This window comes from Xiphophorus hellerii, chromosome 9 (assembly GCF_003331165.1).
Source record: "Xiphophorus hellerii strain 12219 chromosome 9, Xiphophorus_hellerii-4.1, whole genome shotgun sequence".
Classification (NCBI taxonomy): Eukaryota; Metazoa; Chordata; class Actinopteri; order Cyprinodontiformes; family Poeciliidae; genus Xiphophorus; species Xiphophorus hellerii.
In genome coordinates, this window is record NC_045680.1 from 6,379,755 (window position 1) to 6,396,233 (window position 16,479).

General features: G+C 38.3%; 1 protein-coding gene across 2 annotated transcripts in view; it reads left to right on the top strand.

Moving 5' to 3' along the window:
* abca7 (ATP-binding cassette, sub-family A (ABC1), member 7) overlaps positions 1 to 16,479 on the top strand; it is a 41,256-nt gene that overhangs the window by 20,033 nt on the left and 4,744 nt on the right. Inside the window, exons 25-47 of one of the 2 annotated variants that reach the window (XM_032572918.1) lie at positions 569 to 771; positions 5,553 to 5,670; positions 5,782 to 5,805; positions 6,807 to 6,952; positions 7,321 to 7,445; positions 7,529 to 7,639; positions 8,164 to 8,356; positions 8,512 to 8,606; positions 8,905 to 8,937; positions 9,348 to 9,453; positions 10,125 to 10,199; positions 10,293 to 10,462; positions 11,215 to 11,392; positions 11,539 to 11,654; positions 11,761 to 11,905; positions 12,101 to 12,224; positions 13,309 to 13,438; positions 13,563 to 13,689; positions 14,010 to 14,072; positions 15,334 to 15,440; positions 15,523 to 15,664; positions 15,816 to 15,950; positions 16,035 to 16,138. In XM_032572918.1, coding sequence (XP_032428809.1) covers positions 569 to 771; positions 5,553 to 5,670; positions 5,782 to 5,805; positions 6,807 to 6,952; positions 7,321 to 7,445; positions 7,529 to 7,639; positions 8,164 to 8,356; positions 8,512 to 8,606; positions 8,905 to 8,937; positions 9,348 to 9,453; positions 10,125 to 10,199; positions 10,293 to 10,462; positions 11,215 to 11,392; positions 11,539 to 11,654; positions 11,761 to 11,905; positions 12,101 to 12,224; positions 13,309 to 13,438; positions 13,563 to 13,689; positions 14,010 to 14,072; positions 15,334 to 15,440; positions 15,523 to 15,664; positions 15,816 to 15,950; positions 16,035 to 16,138 — 2,770 coding nt within the window. The remainder of the gene's footprint in view (positions 1 to 568; positions 772 to 5,552; positions 5,671 to 5,781; positions 5,806 to 6,806; positions 6,953 to 7,320; positions 7,446 to 7,528; positions 7,640 to 8,163; positions 8,357 to 8,511; positions 8,607 to 8,904; positions 8,938 to 9,347; positions 9,454 to 10,124; positions 10,200 to 10,292; positions 10,463 to 11,214; positions 11,393 to 11,538; positions 11,655 to 11,760; positions 11,906 to 12,100; positions 12,225 to 13,308; positions 13,439 to 13,562; positions 13,690 to 14,009; positions 14,073 to 15,333; positions 15,441 to 15,522; positions 15,665 to 15,815; positions 15,951 to 16,034; positions 16,139 to 16,479) is intronic. The other variant, XM_032572919.1, reaches the window with a different exon arrangement.

Consider the following 16,479-nt stretch of genomic DNA (forward strand, 5'->3'; position numbering starts at 1 on the left):
CTAGTTCCACTGGCAGATTATTTTCCATATAACAGGATATTTTTCCTATAAGTGAAATAATCTGCCAGTGGAAATAGTCCACTAAACTAAACTAGACTAAAAATGATTGGTAAGATATTGTGTTTTTACAGTGTACCAGGAGATAGCTGCTAATATAACATAGCTAGCTAGATTTTTTATTTTTTTTTGTCTCCATCATGGGTAAGTGCAGACGACATTTGTTTTCGCCGCTGTCTGTCTTCTGCTGGGACATATTTGAGGCTACGTGCAAGACAGCTTTTAATCTAGGCTCTATGGAGGTTAAGGCACATACAGAGTGAAAAACACAAATCCTGGTTCACAGTTTTTGCTATGCAGCAAGTTCCCCAATCATCCCTTATATTTATAGTTTATCCTTCTGAAATTTTATTCAAGGAGGTATAAAAAAACGTCTTTGATTTGATTTTCTGAAATCTGCAGCTACCCAGTAGTAACCGGCCCACTGACGTCCAGAGTGACCCAGAATTGTTGTTAATTTTTTATTTATTTGAGAACCAGTTCATTGTCAGACTCACCATCTTTCTGGCAGACATGGCAGCTTTGCTGGCACTGGTCCAGCAGCATGTTCCTGGCGCGAGATTAGTGGAGGAGTCTAGAAGAGAAGCCGTGATCAACCTGCCGCAAGCAGCCGCCAAGGACGGCAGTCTGGGTATCTTCCTCTCCAAACTGGACCAGAGGCTTCCAGAGCTGGGCATCAGCAGCTACGGCCTGTCAGATAGTACACTGGAGGAGGTGGGTTATGTCACACAAAAACGACCGGTTACTATGAAACTCAGGATACGTTCACAACCCAACTTGGATATTTTTGTCCGTATGTGACCTGTATCTGACTTTTTTATGGCAGTCTGAGCGACCCAAATCCTTTTTTTTTATCCAAACAAAATCCAATTTGAGCCACTTAATATTTAACGGACTATCACTGCTAGTTGCTATTTATTATTATTATTTTTACTTTATTTATTTACTTAATTTTATTGTGTTTTGTTGTGTGCTGTGCTGGGACAAACAAAATTCCACCCCTTTTGGGGATCAATAAAGTATTATTATCTTATTATCTTATTATTTGTGGTACTAAATTGCATATGCATCAGATTATTTTCGAACCGTCTGCAGTCTGAGCTGTCATGTCGCATTTAATCCGACTTCTATGTCATTGACATGAGACATGCATTGTAATTTTCTAATTCTATAAGTGGCATTTTTTTAAAATTCACCTAAGGAATGCTATGTTGCTGCACTTTAGGCATTAAAATGTTAATTTTTAGCTTTTTTAAAAAAGGAATTTAATTACTTATGTCCAATTCTTAATGTATTTCTAATACTTCATGGAAAAGGCTTAAGTAATCTGCAAAATGTGTCAATATTTTTCATCTGATTAAATATCAGAATAATTGATACATTAACTGATTACTAAAATAATTGTTAGTTGCAGCCCTAGATTATTTATAGATGATTCAGCTTAAACTGCTTACAAAAGTGTTTAACAAAGAGGAAACTGACTTTAAATGCAACCAATAAATGTCATGATGCAGCAACGAAACACAGCAGGAGGAGAAGCAGTGTTGCATCATAACATAGCACTGCAGCTTGTGTGTCTATGAAAAGTCGCTCTCTGACTACACTTGGTTTGTGTGTGTGTGTGGGTGTGTGTGTGTGTGTGTGTGAGCAAGCACAACAAAGTCTTATCACGAAAGCTGGATATTTATGGAGCGGCTGTGGTCTTAATGAGCTTAGTAGGTTTACTCTGAATGAGTTAGGCACACACTCCATGGCTTTCTGCTGTGTGGGTTTTAGCGCCACCTGGTGTCATACAGCTGTCTTACATTATTTCTCTGGTGTTAAAAATATGTTAATTATGATTTATGTCAGAAGTGCTTTAATCTTGGACCTGTAACTGGAGACTACACTGCACTAGGTCTAGCTTTTAGTGCAAATATTTTAATACACTTGAGAAAAAGTTACTTATGAAGTTAATTTTCTCTTATTTCAAGATACAGAATCTTGTTTTAAGTAAAAATTCCTTAATGTAGATGATAAAGTACTTGTTCCAGTGGCAAATGATTTCACTTATGACATGGGAAAATGTCTTATTCAGGCCCGGCGGCATGGGTGGGCATTGGGGGGCATTGCCCCCCCTGGACTGGAAGCTGTTTGTTGTTTTTACCTTAGAGTTTCCAACTTCCTGTTATTCCTATATCAATTTGATACAGTAGGAGCTTCCTTACTTCCCATATATGTGTCCCCTGTAACTGTTTCCAGCAGTTAAAACAGTTTAATTTGTTAACACGTTGTAACTTGTTTTTCCGAGCTGCCTTTAAACGCAACATGAGCGGTTAGACGCTCGCGCTGGGTTTACACCTGTGCAGAGACCTGCTACTGCTGTGCAGAGCTGCGCAGGTGTGTGTTAGAATCATAGCAGCAAACCAACAAAACTCAAAGAACGTTGCACAGTTTTTCCCCCAAACTAACTGACGTAAGTTGAGTAATGCTGGTGGATGCAGGTAATGTTAGTTAAAAGATGACTAGCTAATAACAATACAGCACCTTAAGCTTGTTAACAAGTAGCCTGTAGACTACTGATGTTGTCTACGTTCAGCTACGTAGATTCATTTTGCCCCCCCAAAATAAGTCGATGCCTCCCAGTTAAACTCGTCTGGAGCTGAGGCTGGTCTTATTAGTAGTGAAATAATCTGCCAGAGGAACTGGAACTTTTTTTTTTTTGTAATTCAAATTTTTTATTGATTTTCTGAAAATTATCTCACATAAAACACAAATACAAAACAAAACAAAAAAGGCTGGTGCACCACCCCCCGCCCCCCAATACCCAGGGTACAGTCATATATTATATGTATATTACAGTGTCAATTCAAAAACATTCAGTAGTTGAGAGAAAGGTAATTGTCTGGGAAAATCAGACTTCATCCAGATACATTACTCGAAGCCATAGTTCTTTTCAATGAGTCCCAAAAGCTATCCCATTCCATGTCCCTGTTCCCATCCATGTTGTTGAGCATGACTTCATAAGAAGCTGTATCCGTCATTGATTTAATCCACTCATTTAGCTCGGGACACTTTGTGGTCTTCCAATGTCTTAAGATGATCCTGCAGGCTGTCACCAGACCGACCATCACAACTGCAAAAGCTCCTTTTGGGGTGTTTGGCATTTGAGATCGGTCTCCCAGTAAACACAGTTCTGGAGTCTGAGAGATCTCTGAGCCAAGCCATGCACTCAGAGCCTCCAAGATTTTAATCCAAAATGGTGAAACCAGAGAGCATTCCCAGAAACAATGCAAATATGTGCCCACTTCTTTCTTACATTTCCAACACCTATTGTTTGACATTATTTTCATTCTATGTAACCTCGTAGGTGTATGATAATATCTATGTAGCACCTTATACTGTATAAATTTGCTTCTGGCCTCTTTCACATATTTACCACTCTCTGACATTACCCTCAACCATCCTTCTTTTGTATACTCTTTTCTCAAATCTTTTTGCCATAGGAGTTTAATATTTGACGATTCACCACTCAGATTACAACTTAGCAGCTTATAAAATTGAGAGGCAGTGTGTCGTTCACGCGGCATCTTAATATAATTCAATATATCATTTTCTACAATCTTTTTAAATTTTGAGGTAACACAATGTCTCACCTGTAGATATTTCCAAAAATTTGCTTTACCTTCCAAATTAAATGTGTGAGTAAGTTCATTGAAGGACATGAATTGTCCATCTTTGTACAAATCACCAATGACGCATATGCCACGTGAATGCCACTGCCTCCAAAACACAGGTGTTTTACCAATACATATCTCAGGATTATTCCAGAGAGATGCATATTGCTCTACCTGATGTGGGAGCTTTAACAGTTTGTGTACCTTTGACCAAACTTTACAAGAATGAACATAAACTGGGTTTGTTGTGTCGATCTTTTGAGATAATTTGTGTTTAGGGTCAAACGGCAAACATATATCCCTTTCAATATGTAACCATTCCTGCCCATTCTCACCTTCCCAATATTTAACTAATTTTGCCATTTCAAATGACAAGCAATAGAGCTTAAGATCTGGAAGTTCTAGGCCGCCCTTTTCCTTAGGAGCATATAATTTTTCTAATTTTATTCTCGCTCTTTTACCTTCCCACAAAAAATGTTTAATTAAGTTTTCATACCTTTTAAAAATATCAAGTGGAATTGTAATAGGAAGCATCATAAGCAGATAATTAAACTGAGGGGCGGTAATCATTTTTATAACATTAATCTTACCCCATAATGTTAGTTTTATCTTCCCCCACTTTTCAAAATTTGTTTTAATTTTTGAGAGCACCGGATCAAAATTTAGTGAAGGTAACGCTTCCAACTCCCTACTGAGCCTAATCCCAAGATACTTCATACCTTCAGGTACCCATTTGAATTTAAAATCTTTAACCATGTGTGAATTGCATATAGAGGATAATGGCATGGCTTCAGATTTATCCCAATTTATTGAGTACCCTGAAACCGTTGAATACATCTGCATAGTGTCCATCAGGTGCGGCAAAGATGTAAGCGGATGTGTTATAAGTGATAAAATATCGTCTGCATATAAAAGCAGTTTGTGTTCTTGTTGTCCCCATAATATTCCTTTGATGTCCTTATTTCTCCTAATGCTCACTGCTAAAGTTTCAATAAACATGATGAATAATAATGGACTGAGAGAACAACCCTGACGGGTCCCCCGTGATAAGTTAAAAAAGGATGAAATGGTGCCATTGGTTATGACAGCAGCCTTTGGTTCTTTATACAATATTTTGACCCATTTAATAAAAGAGGGTCCAAATCCAAAATTTGAGAGAGCCGAAAAAAGAAAGCTCCATTCCACTTTATCAAACGCCTTCTCCGCATCTAAGGAGATAGCAACAACTGGCTCCTCCTTTGACTGACTCAACCACATCAGATGTAACAATTTTCTAATGTTATCAGAGGAGGAGCGGGTTTTCATAAAGCCTGTCTGATTCTGATGAATAATACTAGGAAGGACTTGTTGTAAGCGCACAGCCAGCGCCTTGGTTAATATTTTACAGTCTACATTTAATAAGCTAATTGGCCTATAATTTGCCGGGTCCGTGCTATCCCTATCTTTTTTTGGAATCAAGGATATCAGAGCTTCATTAAAAGTAGGAGGCAGCTGTCCTCTCTCAAAGATCTCTTGATAGACCTTTTGTAACACTGGAGCAAGAATATCTATATACTCCTTGTAGTATTCTGATGGAATACCATCATACCCGGGGGATTTCCCCACCTTCGGAACTGGAACTTTTTAAACCAATATTAAGGATTGTTTACTTAAAACAAGCTCCCATATCTTTCTAAAATGTTAATTGTCACTTAGTTTTCTTATTTCAACTGTATTAAGACATTTTCACTAGAAACTAGACCAAAAATATGTCATAAGATTTAGCTTTTTTTTTTTCTTTTGCAGTGTATTATACCACTATTACTTCCATTTTTACACAATCATTGTGCTGATTTTCAGATCTTTCTTCGAGTGGCAGAGGAAACCGGAGTGGATTCTGATCCAGCATCGGAGCAGCCAGCAGAAGAGTCCAGTGGCCCGCAGCCATCAGAGCAAAAAGCTGAGGAACCAGAACCAGGTGGGAACTCCATCGCTCACAGCCACTTCTGTCCAGGTTTATACTGTGACAATCGAACTGGTCTTCTGTTTGACTGAAAGTTGGACTGTTTGTTTCCAAAAATGCTGCCAGGAAGGAAAAGACTTCGTAAGAAAGGTACTTACAGTTTACCACTTTTAGACAATCCTAAAAGGAAGAAAAGGGTTTGTTTTATAAACTTAGATTCCCTGCCTGTTCAACAAAAATGTACTTTTGTTGATCTTGCATCATTAAGTTTTTGCAATTTTAAAGGAATTTTGATTAAACATTTATTTGGGTCGAGTTCGGTAGGAGTTCGTCCTGCAATCCGCGGGTCACCGGTTCGATTCTCAACCAACCCGTCTTGCCGAAGGCGTGACATGCCAGCCTAGTTCCTGTCAGATTATTATCCTGTAACTTGCTATCTTCAATGTATAGATGTGTGTGTGTGAATGGAAATGACTTTTAAGGCATCTTTGAGGACTTAACTAAAAAATCCGTGAAGTAGTTGAATTGGTCAGTTTGAAGAATGTCAGTCTGATCTTGGTTTGCTGTCTGAGCTCCAGGTTAAGGTACTATATGTCTTTCTTTAGGTGAAACTCAGCTGTGAAATTTATATAATGTCAAATGTTGGTTTTTATGGCGGTGAAAGTTGCTGCAATGTCGTACAAGAGATAAATGAGAAGTGTTTTAGTGTCCAAGAAGAGATATTGCAGTTCTGGTCCAAGATATTCTAATTAAGCATGTCAGAATTAATCATTTAATTACATGATAAATTTAAATGAGCCCATTAATAATATATTATTTATGGATTCAGTTGTGTGTGGTTTTATTTATTGTTTTTGGTTGTTTTATTTTAGATATTTAAAATATCTTCCAGTGACAGTGAAGTGTTTTATACAAACTTGAAGTTTATTGGTCTTAGAAAGAGCTAACTTGGATTATTATGTCACCATCAGTATATTACTTGAAAATGGTCCGAAAACAAAAATATGATGATTTATCGCAGTAATTTCTGGGAAAATTTGTTATCATGACAAGCCAAGTTCTAAGTTTGTAAACAAATCCATCATGTTTCTGCTCACTCCTTTATCCTCCATATTTATCAGTGAACTTTTACACCTTGTTTTTTCTTGCAGAACCAAAGGAGACGGACCCACTGAGTGAAGATGGGCGAGGCGGGACGCCCCTGACTGGCTGGTGGCTGACATGGCAGCAGCTCCGAGCGCTCTTCGTCAAACGCTGGCTGTATGCTCGACGGAGCCGCCGGGGGCTCTTCGCTCAGGTTAGACAGGAATTTAATTATTTATTTTAATGTGTTTTTAATACTGGATAAAAAGGCTTGAATGGAAACCCTGCAGAAAGTGATTCAATTAATCACCAGAATGATCAAGTACTACAATGATCGTCCCTAAACTAGAAAGTTTTAAAGTTATAGTTCCTTATGGAGGATTTCAAAGCTTGCACAGGCGAAGCCGGGTCAACCGGACGAACAAAATGGATGTTAACAACTAAATCTGTGAACGAGGCCATTTAAAGTCTGTCACAGAAATGGATTTGAGGTCAGGGTTAGCATACAATGTTTGTTAACGGCTTGCTTGTTGACAGAAGTACTAACCTGCTTTATTCAGACATGTTTGATTTAATTTTCAGATTGTTCTGCCGGCTGTGTTCGTGCTGATCGCTCTGCTCTTCAGCCTCATCGTTCCTCCGTTCGGGAAGTACCCTGCCCTGGAGCTGCAGCCCTGGATGTACGGAGATCAGTACACCTTCTTCAGGTAAGACCGAATGTTCCTCAGTCATCCAGGTAAATCAGTCAGTAGCTAGCGCCTTCACCCACCTCCCAATTTAATAATTACAGCAACGACGATCCTGGCAACCCAGCCATGGAGAACCTGCTGGAGGCTCTGCTGGACCAGCCAGGTTTTGGCACCAAGTGCATGCAGAGAGAAGAGCAGGACGACAACAAAACGTAAGATGATTTCTCTAAACATAGCAAACACCGAACTTGTTGGAGTTCCACTAGGGTTGCTAGGTAAAAGGGCAGGGCTCTGGTAGGGTTGCTAGGTAACGGTGCAGTGACTTAACAATCTGGAGGCTTTTGAAAATGCTTATTTTGTGTTATTTAGAGGGACTTGACATATCTCACTGTGAACAAGTTGCTTTAATATTGCCAGTAAGTCATGTCTGACGTTTGGGACATTTTCTCTCATTAAAGAGAGGAAATGGTCATTAAATACAGGTGGATCTCACTCACTGATGTCAATTTATTTTAACTGTTTCACACACGCTGTGTGAAACAGTTATTGTACGCTGACAACATTAAAACAGCAAGGTACTAAATGTGGGTAACCAGTGAGCGTTTAAAGGCAGTCAACCTAAGTGTCTGCAAACAAATAATCCCTCTATTAGATCCCGTTTTCAATTTTTAAGAAGATGCAGCTGACACTGGATGTCTACAGGTATTCTTGAATCCAAATGTTCTCCCCACTGCAGGAATCTTCAGTGTGAACCTGAGAGGGGGGGTAAATTCATGCGGCCCCAGATGCCGTTCTCCACCTGGCAGATGCTGAGCCAAGGCAACTGGACCAGAGACAGACCTTCCCCAGAATGTCAGTGCAGCACAGAGGACACCCGCCGGATGCTTCCAGATTGCCCGGACGGCGCTGGTGGGGTTCCTCCTCCACAGGTTGGTCAGCTGGCTCCCTGATTGGGTTTTACTCTCCACTAAGAAATCAGGGTAGAATCACATAAACACTGACCTTTCTGCTTCACAATGAAACGTACTGCGTCTTATTTCAGTAGTATCTAGTTCTGTTTTTTAATAACTTGTTTTAATTTCAGATGAAGAGAGCCACTGGGGATATTCTCCAGAATCTGACGAGGTATAACATCACAGATTACCTGGTGAAGACCTACCCGCAAATCCTCAAGAAAAGGTACTTTTTACATTTGAGCTTTCATGCTGTTTAATATGTATGAACAGTTTACAGAAAGCAGATAAATCTGAGGATATTCGTTTAATTTGCTTAGTTATTGTCATCTGATCTTGTCCCTGTTCATAATAAAAATCTAAAGTTCACTTCAAGACTGCAGATTACTTCATCACTTGTTTTGGCAATGATTTTCTTCTTATAAATATTTATATTTTACAATCTTTCCATAATTTATTATTTTATTTTTCTATCATTACATGAAGTCTGAATACTAATAGAGCTTAACTTTGTTTCCCTTCAGCCTAAAAACCAAGAAGTGGGTAAACGAGTTCAGGTGAGAAGCCAAAGCTTTCTTTTTTAAAAACATCAAAAAATACCAATTTTACTCTCTTGTTTTAAGAAGATTTTTAAGGTTCAATTGTAGTAGGAAATCTCTGCTACTTTTACATATACCTCAATTAACTTTCAAAAAATCATTACCTTTTCAGGGAGTTAAAAATAATGATCAGGAAACATTTAAAATTCATGTTTACTAAAGATTATACCAAGACTAAGTATGGAATATTTTAATTAAGAAGAGAGTCTAGTGCAACTACAGATGTCCTTCATATAAAACCACAAAAAACTGAAGAAATATTATCTTGTAAACTCATAAAGAGCTCATTTAGACTAAACAATTAAATGAATTTGACCAGCTGAAATCAAACTACAAGGTTTGGTTAGAGCAATAATTTTCTGTTCCAGATATGGAGGCTTCTCTCTCGGAGGCACCAGCACCCAGAATATCTCTCAGGTCCAGCATCTTCAAGACTCCATCATGGCAATCAGGACGCGATACCAAGTAGAACAGGTGCACAACATATACAGTATATATATATATATTTTTTTTAAAAATAATTCTTTCTTTTTCTTTTAACTTGTTTTTGCATTTTTAGAAATATTGAACGTTCAAACCCCCACTAACAAAAGTTACAGAGCAACTAGTTGATCAAGAGCAATTACGGTAAATGATTATTTAAAAAAACCCAATGTGAGTATGTTCACAATAAAAAAGAGATAATTACATTGATTGTACATTTTAGCGCCAAGTTTAGGTTCCATTTCTTCCTATATTTTTGTATTTATCAGCAGCAAGTCTTAATAAAAAGTCTCTCCATTGCATACGTTTCCTTAATTCCCTCTGGTCCAAAGATGATGATGGTTCCACATCGAGCCTCTTGTGAGTTATAGATTTCTTTGTGCCCGCTAGTAATATTAATAGAAGATATTTACCTGACTATTTCAGTCTTTGGGGTAAATTAAAACCGTAAAACCAAAGGTTAAATTTAAGTCCATTTTAGTATTGATTTCCATTATCACCTCCGACCAGTAGGGTGCGATCTCTCCCAAAAACATGGAAATGTCCTGCAGACACATTCCCACTGTCCTTTATAGTGTTATTACATTGATTACTCTTAAATATTCTGCTTATTTTTAACTTCGTTTATATCTCATGCCTAAATGTCTTTGTGTTGACCACAGAACAGTTCACTGGATCAGCTGCTGAAGAAGCTGCCGGGGTTTTTGGGAGAAATGCACACTGTAAATAACGTCAAGGTGAACCGTTTCTCTCAAGGTCGTCTCTCACATCGTTTCCTACTTAAAAAAATCATTCTTTTTTAGGAGTTTTAATTGAATTTTCCATCTCAGGTGTGGTACAACAACAAGGGCTGGCACGCCATGGTGTCGTTTGTGAACGTGATGAACAACGGGCTGCTGAGAGCCAGTCTGCCGCCCGGACCGGAGCGGAGGAGACACGGCATCACCGTTTACAATCACCCGCTCAACCTCACCAAGGAGCAACTTACTGAAATAGCAATGTCAGTTAATATCAGCGTGAAGTCTGTCTATGCTAAATAGAATAGAATAGAATAGAATAGAATAGAATAGAATAGAACATGCCTTATTGATTCCCAAGGGAAAATTGCTTATTTGTTGACAAGCTACTCCATCCACGGCTTTAAATATTAATAGTACAAAATAAGAGATAAAGTTTATAATATACGTATATATATATATACCTAAGAGTGATGTAAGTCACTGAATATGACTGAATATAAATAAATAAATAAATAAAATACCTATGTCTGGTAAGCTAACTAACTCCACTGGAGTAGTTATATGAGAAAATGCTAAAAAAAAAAAAGGATTTTTAATTGTACAAAAATATAAATGTTGGGAGGGATAAAAAGTTTTGGTAACACTTTATTTGAAGCGGTGTTCATATGCCTGACATGATACTGTCATAAACATGAAGGAGTCTTCATAAATGTTTGTCATGGAGTGTCTTTTGGTAAATAATTACACTTTTAAAACATACTTGCATTAAAAGTCCACTAAAAGTGTCAACTTTGCATAAAAAGTGTCATTATTTACCAAATGACAGCAGTCAAACACATTTATAAAAACTCCTTCATGTTTATGACAGTGTCATGTCAGTCTTATGCACACCACTTCAAAGAAACTGCTACCAAAGCTTTCATAGAAACAAAACCAAATGTGAATTTAAGTTTTCATTTTTTCTCCAGCTGTTTAGTCTTTATTACGTTTTTTTTCCTTCTTCCTGTTTCAGGATGACGACCTCAGTGGACGTTCTGGTTTCCATCTGTGTAATTTTCGCCATGTCCTTTGTGCCGGCCAGTTTTGTTCTCTTCCTGATTGAGGAGCGAGTCAGTAAAGCCAAACATTTGCAGTTTGTCAGCGGAGTCAAACCAATCCTCTACTGGCTGGCCAACTTCGCCTGGGACATGGTGAGTGTTCAGTCAGCCTCCGTTTCTGAAAATGTGCAACAACTTCAAGGGAACCACAGTTGTTTCTAAAATGTTGTTGCGTTTCTTTATGAAAGAGATTCGGAGTTTCATTGTGTTCAAATATATTTTTTCCTCCCTTTTCTCAGTTGAACTATTCTGTCCCGGCCATGATGGTTGTGCTGATCTTCATCAGTTTTCAGCAGCAGTCCTACGTCTCCGACACCAACCTGCCGGCTCTGATCCTCCTGCTGCTCTTCTACGGGTACGTCAAGTTATTGCGAGGAAACAAAGAAAGTTTGTTGTTCAGTTTTAACAGTTCTCTATGTTTTATGATCTGTCTAAATCCAGTGTTTATTTCTCTGTGATAGGTGGTCTATCACTCCTCTGATGTACCCAGCATCCTTTGTTTTCTCCGTTCCAAGCACGGCTTATGTTGTTCTGACTTCCATCAACCTCTTCATCGGCATCAACGGGAGCATCGCCACCTTCGTCCTGGAGTTGTTTGTAGATAAGGTGCAAAAACACAAATACACCGAGATGCATTTGGAAAAAAGTAAATACTGGATAAACATGTAGAGTAAAATAATTTGAAGGAAATAAAGGTTTTAAGTTATAGAAGTTATACCTTTATCTTCTCTGATTTTCTTTGTACATTAAAAGCATTAATTGTCACTTTTTCTAATTTATGTGTGGATTTTGTCCTTGCAGCATCTGAACGAGGTCAACAAGATCTTAAAGAAAGTGTTTTTGATTTTCCCGCATTTCTGCCTGGGTCGAGGTCTCATCGACATGGCTAAAAACCAAGCCCTGGCTGACGCCTTCCAGAGACTGGGTACGAGTGCTTTACCCACGGATTTGCTCTCTATCTTTATCAGGAAACACATCTAACATGTCTGCTTTTAATGTTTTCTATACCGATGGCTTTGGTATAAATAGTAATTGTCAGGACTAATTCTACCATCACACCTGGACTTTTTTTTCTGGGTTTGAGTTTGTATTTTCTTTGGGTTCCCCAAGAAAGAGTTAATGTAGCTGAAACTAAAATATCAGTTTAACGATGTGCAAAATAATGCCTGTTGGCCTTATTTGTTATTTATATTTTGCCCCTTAAATTTGGTTTTATTTTAGTCACAGGATAAATGTTTAGAAATTATCAATTTTAGTCTATTTTCTTTTGTCTGTTATTCTGACAGGGCAGATTTTTCAGAACCATTAAATAAAAACTGAATAGATGAAATCCACTTTTCACAGTATTGTTAAAGCGTTGCTACTATTATTTAACTAATTAACTCACTAACTAGTTTAGTAATACAGTGGAAAGTGTTGCTCACACTGCAGAGCTACAGTAGTTGGCTAGCTAGTTAGCTAACTTAAAACCTTAATGTGACTCAGCTAGTTAGCTAGCTGGTTAGTTAGCTAACTACAGTGTTTCCCCCGGGGTATTATAAGCCTGGCAGGCCACCAGGCTTTAATTGTGGCCCCACCAGGCTAATCATTGCTTATTTATTTAAGTCTTTTTTTTAAGACTTTATATTCTGTGTTCAGATATAAAATTTCCAATCTTGCAATAACACAGAATTATCAAGTCATATTTTCAAATTTCCTGTCAACTTTAAACATTTTTTAACTCCAAAACAGGACGGGTCGTGTGTTTTTGGCTGTGTCAAAAACACACGACCCGTGTGCGCGCCCAACCAGTTGGACACTGGTTGGGCGCCGGTGATTGCCCTGGTTCCCAACCACCAGGCTTAACAAGTTTTCTGGGGGAAACCTTGAACGCTCTAGCTGAGAAAGCAGCGGCTCTATTTTTAGCCTCCTATTATAACTATAGTGCTATAATAGAGGGACAGTTTAAGTAAACAAAATGTTTTTTGTTTACATAAGTCAGGATCTTTCTCCTCTGTGTCGACCTGCAGGAAGCAAACCGACTCTTGACCCTTTTCAGTGGGACTTTGTTGGGAAGAATCTGTTTGCGATGGCAGCTGAAGGTGTCATCTTCTTCATCTTCACCATACTCCTACAGTATAAGTTTTTCATTCACTTCAGGTAAACCCCGCTCTTCCATCCCCTGCTTGGCTTTAAGTTTTATCTTGAACATATTTCATTTAGTTTCTGTATTCCTTGATGTTTCGCTGTAAAGACGGTTATCGTTTCATTATTGTTTGTCTAGGCCGTGGTGGAACGATCCTCAGCTTCCTCCTCTTGGTCCAGAGGATGAAGATGTAGCGAGAGAACGTGAGCGAGTGAAAAGTGGCAAAGCCCATTCTGATATCCTCACCATGATTGATCTAAGCAAGGTACAAAACGCTTAAACAATTTTTTTTTAGCGACTTAAAATATGATTTCAGAGGAGTTTATCAGAAATATGACCAACCAACAGCGAGTGTAGGAAGTTAAATTTGTGCATTTATGTAAAATCCTTATTTAATTTCTTTGTATCGTAAACAAATGCATTTTAAAATATTAACAGAAATGTTTACTATACTTTGAAAATTGACTAGAAATTAGCAGATAGCACTGTGGATATACCATTAGGTATTCTGAATCCTCATTTATTAAATAATGCTCCCTATGACTGGAATATAATAATATAACTTTATTTTATTTTGTCGTTCAGGTTTATAAAGCTGGAAAAAAGCCAGCTGTGGATCGACTTTGCCTCGGGATTCCCCGCAGTGAGGTGAGAAACTTACAAAATGATTTTACACCGCTTGAGCTTTCCCTCACTTTTGAAGTTTGTGTCTTTAAGTGTGTATCTTTTATTTAAAAATGAAAATAAATAACTGAGATAAAAATCTATTTTGTAAGAGTAGCCTGGCAAAAACAGCAGCATAAGACAGAACAAATACAAAACTAGAGGCAGACGATTCATAACCAGGAGACATCATGTAATTAAACATTAGGGCAGATGCAGAAGCTGATCTGTCCTTTAAAACTGACCTGGATTGAAACAAAGAAAGAAATTATAACTTTAAATAATTCTGTAGATTATTTCAGGTGGCAGAAAATTTAAAAGCCTTCTAACCCGGTTCAGTTCTGACCTTAGGAGCCATCAGAATGATGTCCTGAGAGCGCAGCCAATAACAGCTAATGGTTCAAGACCAGGGGTGTCCAAAGTGTGGCACGGGGGCCATTTGTGGCCCTTGGAGTGTCCGGGCCTGTCCAAACTATTTATTTATAAATCTGGGTAAAACTTTTACCAACATAATTTTCTTACAAAACAAAAACAATGAAGTACAACACAAAGTTTTTGTCTTTTTATAGCCACGCTTTCAAAAACCACATCTGACTTTGCTGCACCCAAATCAGCTTTTACTTAATTTATTAAACTTGGCAGAATGTAACGAGTGTTTTTAGAGAAAGTGACTCAAAGCAACCGAATAAGTTTGTACAATCAAACCCAAAAGAATCTAAAAATTTGTTGGCTTGATTTTAATACGGCAAATGTACAACATCATTAAAATTTTTGGATCTACAGTGAATGACAGCAAACAACGAAATCAGACAACTTTAATAGCTTGATTTTGGTTTAATCTTTTTTTTTTTTTTTTCTGACCTGTCGATTTTGGCAACCTAACAAAAAGTTTGGACACCCCTGTTCTAGACGAAAGTAAATCTGTTGGAAGATGCCCACAAATGCACTTATAGGTAAAAACCGGACTGGTAGGAGAGTCTGCAATCAAAGGCAGACAGACAATTAATAATTTGTTAAATCCTACTTATTGTAGATGCATTTGAAAAGCTCGTTATTGGGTTAAAGCTGCATAGCAGCGTGAAAATGAAATGTGAGCAGGTTGTTTAATAATATTCCTGAACCATAAAATTGTTGCCACTGATTTCAGCTGATTTACTGGACTTATCTGCAATAAATGTTGTGTTTTCTGAGGCTCTTTTAACTCAAATCATGTGTTCTTCACGTTTCTAATTGTTTTATTTCTCAGTGTTTCGGCCTGCTTGGTGTGAACGGAGCAGGGAAGACGTCCACGTTTCGCATGCTGACTGGAGATACACTGATCACACACGGAGAGGCTTTCCTCAACCAGCACAGGTGCAGAACCTTTCCCTGTCTGGGAAGCCTTTACCATGAAAGGAACATTTATTTGTTAAGTCGCTGTTTGTCCGTTTCTCAGTGTGCAGATGGAGATGGAGCGCGTCCACCAGCTGATGGGTTACTGTCCACAGTTTGATGCCATCAGTGACCTGCTGACGGGTCGGGAGCATCTGGAGCTCTACGCTCGGCTCAGGGGGGTGCCAGAGGATTCTGTTAGCAAAGTAACCAAATCAGAAAGAAAAAAAACAAACATGTTTTTTCCTTTATCTTTCTAGTTTTTCAAAGTTTCAATCAAATGATTCAGTTTACCTTAAAGTTCAGGTTGAAAAGTTTGTAGTTTTCTGTTCCTGAAGTTTCCTCTCTGGCCTGTAGGTGGCACAGTGGGGGGTGAAGAAGCTGGGGTTGATCCAGTACGCAGAGCAGGAGGCTGGAGGATACAGCGGAGGCAACAAGAGGAAACTTTCCACGGCGATCTCCCTGATCGGAGCGCCTCCTGTTATATTCCTGGTACAGAATCAAAGCAGACGCAGGAGAGGCTCTGCTTTAATTTAATTAATTTATTTTTTATTACATTTCTCTCTCTACCGATAGGATGAGCCCACCACTGGGATGGACCCAAAGGCCAAAAGATTTTTGTGGAACTGCATCCTGAGTGTCACGAAAGAAGGCAGAGCTGTTGTCCTCACTTCTCACAGGTACAACACCCAAAATGGAGTCAGACTGTTGGAGAATGAGTTCATTTTTCCTCTATATTCATAGAAATAAATGTTTATAGTCTTTGTGGTCTTATTTTTATTATAATTTTTTCCGGGGTGAGTATAGAAGTTACAGTAAAGAGCAGAGCATGAAGGCCTCCTGTTGTTGCACACATACCAGGAATCATAATGAAAGCAGTTTGTCACCATATTGATCTCAGTTATGGCAGATTTTGCCCACTTACATTTAAAATACTTAGTGATTTCTATTTATATATTATGTTCAATACTTAAATTGACAATTTGTACTTGCATTAATTAGCATCTGCTTGGCAACACAA